General features: G+C 35.2%; 1 protein-coding gene across 1 annotated transcript; it reads right to left on the reverse strand.

The window, feature by feature from the left end:
* Positions 1–5,997: 5,997 nt before the first annotated feature.
* Positions 5,998–12,468, reverse strand: si:ch211-122l14.7 (probable serine/threonine-protein kinase MARK-A). Its single transcript, XM_017450440.3, has 16 exons — positions 12,364–12,468; positions 12,123–12,203; positions 11,943–12,003; positions 11,689–11,827; positions 11,283–11,354; positions 11,062–11,176; positions 10,843–10,939; positions 10,628–10,730; positions 10,407–10,547; positions 10,106–10,325; positions 9,534–9,628; positions 7,867–7,917; positions 6,713–7,091; positions 6,435–6,611; positions 6,209–6,321; positions 5,998–6,124 (listed from the first exon to the last, which is right to left on the reverse strand). Exons 2-15 carry the CDS (start codon positions 12,163–12,165, stop codon positions 6,209–6,211), a joined length of 1,806 nt encoding a protein of 601 aa, XP_017305929.1. The 5' UTR covers positions 12,166–12,203; positions 12,364–12,468; the 3' UTR covers positions 5,998–6,124.
* Positions 12,469–13,632: the final 1,164 nt, after the last annotated feature.

Below are 13,632 nucleotides of genomic sequence, written 5' to 3' on the forward strand. Positions count from 1 at the left end.
GGACAGATGACGACCCATGGACACGCCTACTTTTCCAGATCACTCCAACGCCCGCCCCCCACTGGAATAAAGTTGGTTTGACGTTGTACGTTCGATATTCGTGGATATGCGGAAATTAAGGGACCGTCTCTAAAGTTACATACGACATTGTTATACACGTTTCTACCTTCAATAGCATTCGAAGGGAATGACATACATTATTAAATTAGATATGAATTTCACTAGAGAATGGGCCCATACGCAAAATATACCATTATTTAAAGCTCAATAGCATTTGAAGGGAATGATGTACAGTCACACAATCAACTGTAAAGTGTTCATCTAGGTGTCAGGTATGACGCACACCTTTGAGATTTTTTATATTTGTTAAACTAAACTATTAAATCACATTTAAATTTGACATGTATTTCATTACTGAATGGGCCCATACACATCATAATTTAAAGCGCAATAGGATTTGAAGGGAGTGACGTACAAATATGAAGCCAACTGTAAAGTGTTCATTTAGGTATCAGTTATAACACACACCTTTTAGATTTCTGATATTTATTCAAATAAGCTATTAAATCATATGTAAATATTGCCATGTATTTCACTACAGAATGGGCTCATATACAAAATATACCATAATTTAAAGCTCAATAGCATTTGAAGGGAATGATATACAGTCACACAACCAACTGTAAAGTGTTCATCTAGGTGTCAGCTATAATGCACACTTCTTAGATTTTTGATATTTAACAAAATAAGCTATTAAACCACATGTAAATTAGATATCAATTTCACTAGAGAATGGGCCCATACGCAAACTATACCATGATTTAAAGCTCAATAGAATTTGAAGGGAATGATTTACAATCATGAAGCCAACTGTAAAGTGCTCATCTAAGTGTCAGGTATGAAGCACAACTTTTAGATTTCTGATATTTATTAATATAAACTATTAAATCATGCGTAAATATTACCATGTATTTCACTACCGAATGGTCCCATACACAAAATATACCATAATTTAAAGCTCAATAGCAGTTGGTTATATGACTGTAAGTCATTCCCTTCAAATGCTATTGAAGTTAGAAACGTGTATAACAATGTCGTATGCAACTTTAGAGACGGTCCCTTAATTTCCGCATATCCACGAATTTGACGTCCAACGTCAAACCAACTTTATTCCAGTCCCCCCCCCCTTCCATCGCGCTCTAAAACCAGACTACGCCCACTTATAATAAGACACATCTACTATAATGACGTCAGCATATACATAAACACGGACACGCCCACAAGCCGCTGACAAGATATTGCGCTATAGATACGTTTTACTAGACGTAATTACTACTTTAAAACATGTATAATAAATAATGTATAAACAGGTATAATAGTTTGACATAAATGTATAAGAGGAACGTAGAATTAGGCTGTTTTTGAGGAATATATTTAATATAATTCATCATATAATAATAATAATAATAATAATAATAATAATAATAATAATAATAACTATTATTGTTGTTGCATTTATTTGTAAAATATTTCTTTTTTTTAAACAGGAAACAATTTTAAGAAATCATCATCATCATCAAATAATAATAATCACTGCATTTATTGGAAATCATCTTGAATTATTATTATTATTATTATTATTATTGTTATTATTATTATGAGGAATGTGGAACTAGGCTGTTTTTGATGGATATTTTTATATACATTCATCATACAACAACAACAACAACAACAACAACAATAATAATAATAATAATAATTGCTATTATTGTTTTTGTTCCATTTATTTGTAAAATGTTTCTTTTTTAAACAGGAAACAATTTTAAGAAATCATCATCATCATCAAATAATAATAATTACTGCATTTATTGGAAATCATCTTGAATTATTATTATTATTATTATTATTATTATTATTATTATTATTATTATTATTATTATTATTATAGAGCGTCAACAAATAACTTGACTGAGCATTTTTACAGTTTTGAAATGTTTAACGCATTATCATAATTATCCCTACTGTGTCATATAATGATCTACATTTCCATCATATTATTGTTTAGTAAATAATCGTTTAGTCTCATTGATGTTTCAGTCAGTGCCTCTTTTACTACCAAATGCAGCGGTTTTCTTTCTTTTTCTTTTCTTTCTTTAAAAAAAAAAAAAAAAAAAAAATGAAATAGCCTACTACTACACTAGCCTTGGTTTTCAGTTCCCTGATGTCAGTTAGTGTACAGAATACACGCTAGCTTTTGTGGTGGATTGCTCATGTAGAGGACATTTATAATTCTGTCATGTGAACCTTACTAGATCTTTCCAGGCCTCCAAGTCACTTACCTGGAGATTTGCTGGGTAATTGTTGTGCATCATCTAGTGGCCAAAACTCAAATTACAATAATTCTCAGTCGGACCTTTCCAAATGTACGTTTACGACTTGACCTTTTGGGTGCATTTTATATAATTCCTTAACATTAAATTATACTTTTTATACATTTTATACATTTCTATACATTTTACATTACATAATCATATACAGACGGATACTGATACTGATGTACGATATACAAATTTTTTATGCCTTCTTCCTAAGCTACGGCATAGACCCTAAAGAGGAGTACGCCAACTTCATACATCATCACTTTCTGTAAAAGAAATATTATTATTATTATTATCATTATTATTGTTGTTATTATTATTATTATTACATCTATTGTAAGTATTAGAATTTAACTGAATATGAATACATTATTCAGAATGAACATGATTATGGTGTAGTTACTGTGCAAAAACTTGACATTCAATAATTCTTTGGTATGATAATTGCACTATAATGATGCTATAATCAGCTTCAATGTACATGTTACATTTTACATTTATTCGGAAGCACTATATAACGGACGGACGGACGGACTTCTGGATATTAATACAGTTAATAACATCACTTCAACAATCAATTAGTACGCATAACCAGCTATAACACTTACTACATATCGACGGCAGAACAATTCCATAATCTTCGAGAAGAAATAGGCCTCCAGATGGTCCTGTTCATCAGTTTTGTCAAGACACTTCTGTGATTTCTGCATGATATATCCAATCAGGTCCTCCTTCTGCATAGTTTTGCTGCAACAGATGTTGGAACAGATGTCTTACGTGGATTACAGCACACACATATTAAATTCCTGACTCTATGGTTTGGAACATTACTGCTTAAAATTAATTTTCAAATTCTGTGTATTATATGAGAGGTGAAAGAGGGTCTCACCTCATAAGAAGACAAGGAAAATGATGCTCAACATTACACTCTTCAGGTTGATGGACGATGTCTTTCCCTGGAGTGAAAAAACTCAGGGTTACAAAGTAATTACACAGACTCTATGCTCATATAAATCTTATTCATTTGACGGTATTGTACTGTTTTTATTTCTAGCCTATAATTATGTCCAGGATGAAAAACTACAAAATAAATATTATTAAGTCTCCTCAGGACTTAACACTGTCTCATATGAGCACTTTTTTTTCAGGCCCAGCTATTGTCTATGAAACATTATGTATCATAGATCCCCTAATCTGTAATTTGAGTCAGATTTGAGAATCTCAAGTTCTCCACAGGATTTATTGTCAGTCAATATTCCTTTACTTCTAAACTGTACTGTGTGTGTGTGTGTGTGTGTGTGTGTGTGTGTGTGTGTGTGTGTGTGTGTGTGTGTGTGTGTCCTACCTGAACCTGAAACATAAGGTTCTGCTCAAGGAAGGGATGTACAATCTGCACTTTGCTTTATTATGTCTGTCATTTCCTCAACTTTCTGGAAAAACTATGGAACATTAGCAGTGTATAAGGTTATTCCTATTCATTTTCCAAGCTCTTAAACACAAACATAATGGTTCAACAGCGGAGACAAAGCTATACCAGCTCTCACCACCAGAGTTCACCAGAACGTCAAACAGCTTATTAAAAAGTTTTATTATATGAATAATATAGCGTATTGAAAGCTAATTGTCCTCCATTTTGTTTAATTGTACATATGGGGTATTATTTGTTATTTTGAAGTATCACAAAATGGCGCTGATCAGAAACGTGGATCGGGGAGTCACAGTTATGCTTTAAAGATCACCTTGAGAAGTTTTGATCGTTAATTTGTTTATTAATAACATGTTAATTTACCCAACCACTGACATTTAAAGTAGTGTCCCTGAAAAATAAATGGAGTGTTTGATATTTTAGGAAATATTTTATAAACTCTGTATATACTCTATACTAGTGTATAATTTATAATCGGACAGTCTCCTCTGCTCAACACGAGTCTAGTGTATACTTCAGTATTTTCAAAAAATACTTCCGTATTTTTCACTGAAAACTTCTCTTGTAACTCTGTGCGAGTTTGTAGCTTCAAATCGAGCTGTGAATAAAAGAAAGTTGTCATAGAAGCCTGCGGTTGAATTCAGAGACCAACAGTTTTGCTGCTGATTAAAACACACCTTAAATGTTATTTTACAAGCATTTGGTATACTCAAAACAGATTTAAAACAGTATTGCACAAAGAAATGTTTTTTTTTTACCTGATTTTGTTTTTGATCTTGACACAAACCTGGATTTAAAAAAAAAACAAAACCTTATAGTCTATTATACATTTTTAAACTTATAATTAACCTTTATAATCATTAAAAGGATTATATCATATCATATCACATATCACATCACATATCACGTCATATCACATCACATAATATATCACAACACATCACATAATATATCATATCATATCACATAATATATCATATCATATCACATAATATATCACATCACATAATATATCATATCACATTATATATCATCTCATGTCATATCATATCCAGGGTTGAGATGGTTACTTTAAAAATGTATTCCATTACAGTTACAAATTACTTCATTAAAAAATGTTATCAGTAACGTAATCCAAGTTTCACAATATGAAAGTAATGTAATCTGATTATTTTTGGATTACCTCAAGGTCACGTATGTAAATAAAGTCAAGAGAAAAGCATTATGATCTAAAATACTTTTATTTACAGCTTATTTTAAAGTTTAAAAACATGTTCAATATTTGGATTTGTTTTAGCTGATTAAAAAATAAATAAACAATGAAACACACAAACAAATAAATTTAAAAAATTAAAAGATCACTGTCCCTGATGCGGGTAACATTACATCACGGTAGCATTTTAGAGAACAATTTGTGTTATTTTCTACCAAATTAAAACTTTGCGCAAAATTTATTTGCACATGCACCTGGAGGTTGCTCATGTGAGCCACGACTGGCAAGAGAGAAAATATTCAAAAGATTCAAAATATTCAAAAGATTAATTTCTTTGGTTTTAAATGAAAAAAAAAATCTTGGTAGTATTTCTATTTTTTACTAAACGTACCTGTAATTTTATTACTTTTTTTTTTACGTAACTGTAACAGATTACAGTTACAATTTTTTTGTATTCTGATTACGTAACGCCGGCCGTTACAAGTCTAATCATATCAGATGAGATCAGATCACATCATATCATATTCCCTACACTGTATTTAAAAGGTCTGTACTGTTAAATAGCAATTAAACATCAACAATAAAAACTATAAATGAAAAATAAAAATGTTTCTAAAACAAAAATAGTAGCCTAATACAAACCAATTCTGTTATTTATTAGTGTAATAATTTGAAAACCTAAACCAATTTTGTTGTATACAATACTTCCTGTTTGCCTTCAAAAATAGTAACATGTGTTAAACAAACTTCTACCTTTAATTTTGTATGCTGACTGTTACATACAGACTTTATTTGTAAATCATTGGTCTTTTCATGAATAAATACAATGCAATAGATTATAAAGCATACAACAGCATAACGACCAATATTTTTGAAGTCAGTTACATGCTACTGGTGTGTGTAATTAGTTTCATAAATTGATTAAATCTTCATAATGTTTGCAGTGACAGCAACAAATGACAACTTTGAGACAACACACGTTTTTTTTTTTTTATTGAAAATGGATTATTTTCAATTAAGAGGTGAGTCTGTAGGTCAGCTACACAACTTAAGGTTTCCATTACTGAGCGCTCGCACACTCTGGCTCATCGCACGCCGCAGCGCCGTCTGCAGGGGAGAGCATGACAATGTAGACTATTACAGCATGCTTTAGCTCGTATTAATTAGGTCTATGTGTCATCACTGTCTTACCTAGACTTTGTCCTGAATTCCCTCAACAAACCACTCGTGCCTGAGTAAGTCCTCGAAAGTTGGACGCAATTGAGGGTTGAAGTCCAGGCACCAAATTAGCAGCTCGAGCAATTCTGTAGTGATGAGAGTATGTAGAGGTTGAGATATAAAAAAATAAATCAATATTTAAATTGATTTAGCTATGCATGTTGTACATTTTTATTATACAGGTATGAATGTGTCTCACCTCGAGACACACCAGGACATAAATTCAGGTATGCGTCATCAAAGCTCTTCTTTGAGTTAAAGGGGTATTTTCCAACGAGCAAGTAGGACAGGAGTATGCCCAGACCCCAGATGGTAGCAGGAATGCCGTTGTAATCTTCGAACAGCACCCGCTCAGGAGGCCAGAAAGCAGGAGTGCCTGAGTGTAAATAAGAGGAAACCACTAGCAATTTCACAAAAAAAAAAACAGCTCTTCACTGCATTCCCTTTCATTCGATCCTATATCTATTATAACATTACCTGCATATTTTTTGTAGGGGGTGTCCTTCAGCAAGTCACCACAGCCAAAATCTATCAGCTTGACTTGCAATGTATCAGTATTTATTAGGAGATTCTGGGCCTTGATGTCACGGTGCAAAACTCCACGGTCACAGCAGTGACGAGCAGCTTGAATCACCTGCAGCATGATGTCTCGAGTCTGTGCCTCAGACAGACAACCGTTCTGAAGTTTAGTGAATTCTTTAAGGTTCATACAGGGGATGGGACGCTCCAGGACCAAGACAACTTGAGCGGGCATGTCAAACCACTCCAGTAGCGCAACTATGTTGCTACAGCAAGGTGGTCGGGACACCATCCTCAATAGTGTCACCTCCTTGTTTGTGTTGTCCTTCTCTCCGGGCTAAAATTAAAACGGACACAGTTATCACGTGTTTGGTGTGAATATATGTAAACTATTTTAAGCAGAGTTGTTACAATCATTATTGGTAAGTAAATGGTGGCATAATGTGGACATGAACACCTCAGAGATATACCCTTCCTGCACCAGAATATTTTAACCAAAACATATAAACAGTAGGGATTAGAAAACTGTCAATTTAAAACTACAGGGATTATAAAACTCTTCCCTCGGGTGCGAGGTGTATATACAGGTGCCTATAAACCACAAAATACTATAAAGGTTACCAATCATAATGTAATGTTATACTGTTGTTCAGTGCATTCGAATGTTGTATAAAATACAGATAATAGATCATTTGAGTAACCCCTTCAATGTAAAGCACAAGCCTTAAAAAATGTTGCTGTTTTTTTTTTATCTGCACATAAATTACTACCCTGAAGTAAATATTTCATTAAAAAAAAAAAAGTACTTCCTTGGGATCGTGTTTCTTATTGCCGGCTATGGTGAAATATCACCATCTACATTAGGCATAACTTTTTATAACCTACAGTTTCTGCACCAAACTAGTTCAAAAAAAGAAAAACTACTCTGAATGCCATAGACTTTACACCCTGATTTATGATCGAACTTACATGTAAGTACATTATATAGTGCTTCTTATTTGGACCCCATTGCTTCCCTCAGAAAATAAACTAAATGAAATAAATAAACTGATAAATAAATAGATGAATAAATTGGTAAACGAATGAATGAATAAATAAATAAGATTACTTACAATGTTAAGGAGTTTGTTGATGTGCCTCTTGTTCACATATTTAATGGCAACCTGTTCACAGATACAAAACATAATTAGTAAGTTCTAAAAGTCATGTTGTTTTGTAATTAGCTTTAATTAGTACAACCGCAATTCCAAAAAAGTTGGAACAATAAGGAAAATGTGGAAAAATGGAACAATGTGGAAAAACCACATTATTAACACGTTATTTGATGTTTTACTTTGTGAATGTAGTATATTTTTGAAAATATACATTCATTTCAAATCTGATGACTGAAACACACTCCAAAAAATTCGGGATGGTCGACTTTGTAACATCACCTTTTCTTTTAATAACATTTATTAAGCGTTTGGACGCTGAGTGAAGACACCATTTGGTTAAGTTTAGCAAGCGGAATTTCCCCCCATTCATCCATTATGCATTTCTTCAGCTGAGCAACTGTACATGGTCTTCGTTGCCTTATTTTGCGCTTCATATTGCGCCACATGTTCTCAATCAGAGACAGGTCAGGACTGCAGACAGGCCATGTTAGCACCCACACTCTCTGTTTATGCAACCATGTGCTTGTAATCATGGACCGAATGTGGTATGGCGTTGTCCTGCTCTGGATGGCAGCATATGTTGCTCCAAAATGTGTACATATCTTTCTGCATTAATGATGCCCTCACAGACATGCAAGTTACCCATGCCATGGGCACTGACACACCCCCATACCATGACAGACGTTGGCCTTTGGACCTGACTCTGATAACAGCTTGGATGGTCTTTTTCCTCTTTGGTCTAGAGAAAACAATTTGAAATGTCGACTCGTCAGACCACAAAACGTGATTCCACTGTGCTTCTGTCCATCTCAGATGAGACAGAGCCCAGAGAAGTCGGCAGCACTTCTGGGCAGTGTTGATGTATGGCTTCTGCTTTGCATTATAAAGCCTTGACTTGCATCTGTGGATGCAGCGGCGAATGGGGTCGACTGACAAAGATTTACCAAAGTATTCCCGAGCCCATGTCAGGATATCCATTACAGACTCATGATGGTTTTTAAGACAGTGACGTCTGAGGGATTGGAGATCATGCGCATTCAGAAGTGGTTTTCAGCCTCTCCCTTTACACACCAAGATTTGACCTGATTCCTTGAATCTTTTAATTATATTGTGCACAGTAGAAGGTGAAATGCCCAAAATTCTAACGATTTGTCTTTGGGGAATGTTGTTCTCAAAGTGTTGGATTATTCCCTGACACATCTGTTGCTCTGAGCCTCGACCCATCCTCGCTCTTGAAGGACTAGGCCTTTTTTGGAGGCTCCTTATATACTATGATTAGATGATTGCCTCACCTGTTTCACATCACCTTCTTATTTCAACTTCTCACTTCGCTATTAGTCCTAAATCGCTCCTGTCCCAACTTTTTTGGAACATGTTACATGCAAAAAAAACTATGCAGTTGATTAGATAAAACATCAAATACCTCGCCTTTATAACTTTTTTGTTTAAATACAAGCCAAAGTACATTTACAAATCACTCCTCTTTGTTCTTATTTGCATTTTCCATACTGTCACAACTTTTTTGGAATTGGGGTTGTACAAATCAACAGTCATTTCATTATATACATGTTAACAAAAGTTTCGCAGAAAAACAAATCTTGTAGATGGTGAGGGAGAACTTTTACCTGTTTCCCATCTTCATTACGTACACCTGCATAGACAGAGCCAAAGCCTCCCTTTCCCAGAAGCTCTCCCATGGTGTACCGTGAATCAAACACATCTATTAAACACACAATAATTCAGTGAATTTAAATTGAATTAAGAATGAAAATGCAGAATGAAATTCTCAGTGTCCACTCTTCTAGTAGACACTTAAGAACGACACCTTAAATTTTCATTTACAGCATCTAGCAGATCCCATTATCCAGTGCAACTTACATTTATCTCATTTACACACCTGAGCAGTTGAGGCTTATGGAGCTTGCTCAAGGGCCCAACAGTGGCAGCTTGTCAGTGCTAGGGTTTGAACTCATAACCTTCTGCCCACCAGTCCAACATTTTAACCATTGAGCTACCAATGCCACCAAATTACAGCATCCTTATGACAATGACTAACAAGTCTTTAGTTCTATAAACAGATATTTCTACAAACTCATATATTATTATAATATATTCTCCCCACACATCACTGTACATAGTTTGCTATGTTATTTTGAAATGTTCAAAATAGTTCTTGTCCAATACTGGATTAACATACCCTCTGGGTCAGTGTGCTGGTCATAAGCAGGGATCTCGCCAGTGATCGGGTCCTGAATCTCAGAACCCAGATCAGAGCTGGTAGATGGCATGCGCTGCTCTGGTACCGCATTAGCGTTTGCATTTGCATCAGCTACTTTGACACTGTGAAGCCGGCGAAGCTCTAGCAGCCACTCAGCTTCATTTTCCTCTTGTAGCTCTTTGTGCAAGTTGCAAGACAGCTAAACAAAATAGGTGATTAACACAACACCGTGCATCTAAAACCTGGAAACCATTTTACAATTAATAATGAACTTATTTACCAAAATAACCCGTTCCATAAAGGTCCTTTTGAAGCTGCCAGGGAATGTGATGACTGCCCTAGCGATGGTCTCACAGTATGCAATGGCTAAATCATAAAGTGCAATCATGGTCAGCCTGCTGGCATAATACAACTTGAATATCTAAGAGAAACAGAGTCATTCATTTTTAGTACAGTGGCTAAATCAATGCCCATGAAAACGTAGAGCAAAGATATACCAACCTGGAAGTTTGGCTGGGCCCGCCCTGAGGTCAACGACAGCACGTATTCATATGTCTCGGTTGTCTGAATGATATCACTCAGGATTCTCAATCCAAATGGCAATCTGGTGCAAATAGAATAATGGGTGAGTGGCAAGTCTGGAACACACACACACACAAACACATACACACACACACACACACACACACACACACACACACACACACACAAATTACCTGTTGCATCCAATCAGATCGAACTGACCATGCGAACCAAGCTCCACTTTCGCCACCACGTAGCAGATATGAGCTGCATAGGTCAGTCCTCTGGAGGCTGCAGATGAAAAACCGAACATGCATGTGAGACTCAGGGTCCATGACTCATCACAGACTTCATGATATGATTACAATATGTTTGTTACGGAAAAATGCTGTTACTGTGGAGCGTATTCGTACCAAAATCGTCTCCCATCTTGATCATAAGCTCTCTGTGCTCACCATCCGGGGAATTGGAACACACAAGTTGCGCGAGAGGAAGGCACCAGTTCTTATAGTTCTTAACACCTCTGAGCTGCAGTAGAAAGTGTCATGTTAGTCAGTATGATACTGGCAAAAACAGTCCAACATTATATAATCATATACAGATGGATTCTGATAATGATGTACGATATACTTACTTCTGATGACTTCTTCCTAAGCATGCCATAGCCCCTAAAGAGGAGGGTGCCAACTTCATACATCATCACTTTCTGTAAAAGAAAGATTATTATTATTATAATTATTAATATTATCTATCGTAAGCATTAGTTATGTAACTGAATATATCAATACATTATTCAGAATGAACAGATAATGCGTTACACATACAAAATACAGTAGTAAGTGCACTATTCATTGTTTTAAAAAGATTGTCAGCTCGGTACTGGGAGCCCATGGGATGCAACAAAATGTTCTGTAAACCATTGTGAGCTTAATTCTGAAATTCATATACATAGGTATACACCTAAATACTCTGGATCTCTGGATACTATTACTATTCAGTTCAACAATTCATTTGGACACATAACGAGCTCTAACACTTACTCCATTTTGACGGCAGAACAATTCCATAATCTGCCAGAAGAAATATGTCTCCACTGGGTCCTGTATATCAGTAGCATTGAGACACTCCTGCGATTTCTGCACCATAAACCGAATCAGGCTGTCCTTCTGCATCTTTTTGCTACAACAGATGTCAGAACAGATGTCTTATGTGGATTACAGCACACACATATTAAACGCCTGACTATATGGTTTAAAACATGACTTATATAAATGATTAAAAAACAGGGTCTCACGTCAAAAGAGGGCCAGGAAATGCAGCCTCATCATCAGGTTCCTCAGGTTTATACATATTCCCTGGAGTCATAACGAGTCATTACTGTACATGACTCTATGCTGATATGAATAGTATTCATTTTACAGTGTTGTAATGTTTCTATTGAATTGTCACACACAATTTTGTGTGGGTGTCCTACCTGCTTCAGGAAAGAATATATAACCAGAACTCTGCTCTGTCATGTCTGTCAGTTTCCTTATCCTTATGTAATACTCTGAAACTTTAGCAGTGTGTATGGTTAGTCCTGTTAATTTGATTAACTCTTAAACAAAAACAAAATGGTTCAACAGAGGAGACAGAGCTATACCAGCTCTCACCACCAGAGGTCGCTGTCACCAGAATGACACACAGCGTGATAAAAAGTTGCATAATTTACTTACGGAGTCAGTACTTCGGTATTTTTCACTGGTAACTTCTCTTGTAATTCTGTGCGAGTTTGTAGCTTCAACTCGAGCGAAAGGATCAAATGTAGAACATACGGGATATCTGATTCTTTTAGCTGTGACTAAGAGTTGTCATAGTAATCCGCGTTCGAATTCAGAGACCAACAGTTTAGCTGCTGATTACAACACACCTTAATTGTTATTTTAAAAGCTTGTGGTGTAACTCAAAACCGATTTAAAACAGTATTGCACAAAGAAATGTGTTTTTACCTGATTTTGTTTTTGATGTTGGTACAAACGGATTTATCCTTAAAAGTACCATATATATCATATCATATCATGTCATGTGATGTCATGTCATATAATTTCATATCATATCATGTAACGTCATCTCATAGCATTTCATCTCATATCATATATCATATTTCATGTCATGTCATCTCATATCATATCATGTCATATAATATTTAAAATCAGATCCTTTTAGCTGTGACTAAAAGAACTCATAAAGATATCATAGAAAACCGCATCATTTCATATCATATCATATCATATCATATCATATCATATCATATCATATCACATCATATCATATTTAGGATTTAGGTTCACATATCTGCATCTGATATTTCATCAGTGTTTGTACTGGACAAAATTCCACAGTGGTAAAGAGCATTTGCCATGAACTGTAAATTGTTCGTGCGTTTTACATTGGCAGGTCTCTCGATTTAAGGACATCACTGGCACAATCCAAAATGGCCTGAGTGCACAAAACATGGAGTAGGACACAGAGTAATGTTCAGCAAGAAATTCCTTATGTATAAGAGAGTAGTGGTTTTATTTGTGATTTTTTTATCTTCAGTCTTGTGATGGTCTGTTTACGACCTGTTGTCATGCCGCTATTGTCATCTCTGTATTTTTCACTTATGTCTCCAGTGATAGATGTTTGAAAGAGGGGTGTTTCTTTGATAGCCGAATCCACCCGCTGGTGCGTTAGCAACCTGACAACTTTGGTACGGGTTAGAGTTAGAGTTTCCTTTCTATCTTGAACATCTTTTCTTGTACAGTACATCTCCTTTTTGCACTTTTCCTTTTCCAAGTTGTGCTTTTCGGTTTCTGAATTTCATTTCGAAGTTGAATCTTCATTCCTCTTGACTGGACTTTACCTTTGCTGTGCTGTTTAAAAAAAGTACAAGGAGTACATATATTCGTTCCTAATTTATAATACATTCTAAAGTAGTTTTGATGTAGCTATATTTTTTATTT

Source organism: Ictalurus punctatus, chromosome 21 (genome assembly GCF_001660625.3).
Source record: "Ictalurus punctatus breed USDA103 chromosome 21, Coco_2.0, whole genome shotgun sequence".
NCBI lineage: Eukaryota > Metazoa > Chordata > Actinopteri > Siluriformes > Ictaluridae > Ictalurus > Ictalurus punctatus.

What these genes read in the sequence shown, in the direction of transcription:
- si:ch211-122l14.7 (XM_017450440.3), bottom strand. Translation starts at nt 12,165, where the DNA reads ATGACAGAGCAGAGTTCTGGTTATATATTCTTTCCTGAAGCAG. An exon ending in CAAGATGGGAGACGATTTTG is followed by an intron (nt 10,940 to 11,061) that starts GTACGAATACGC and finishes TTTCATCTGCAG; the next exon opens with CCTCCAGAGGACTGACCTAT. An exon ending in TTATGGAACGGGTTATTTTG is followed by an intron (nt 10,326 to 10,406) that starts GTAAATAAGTTC and finishes TATTTTGTTTAG; the next exon opens with CTGTCTTGCAACTTGCACAA.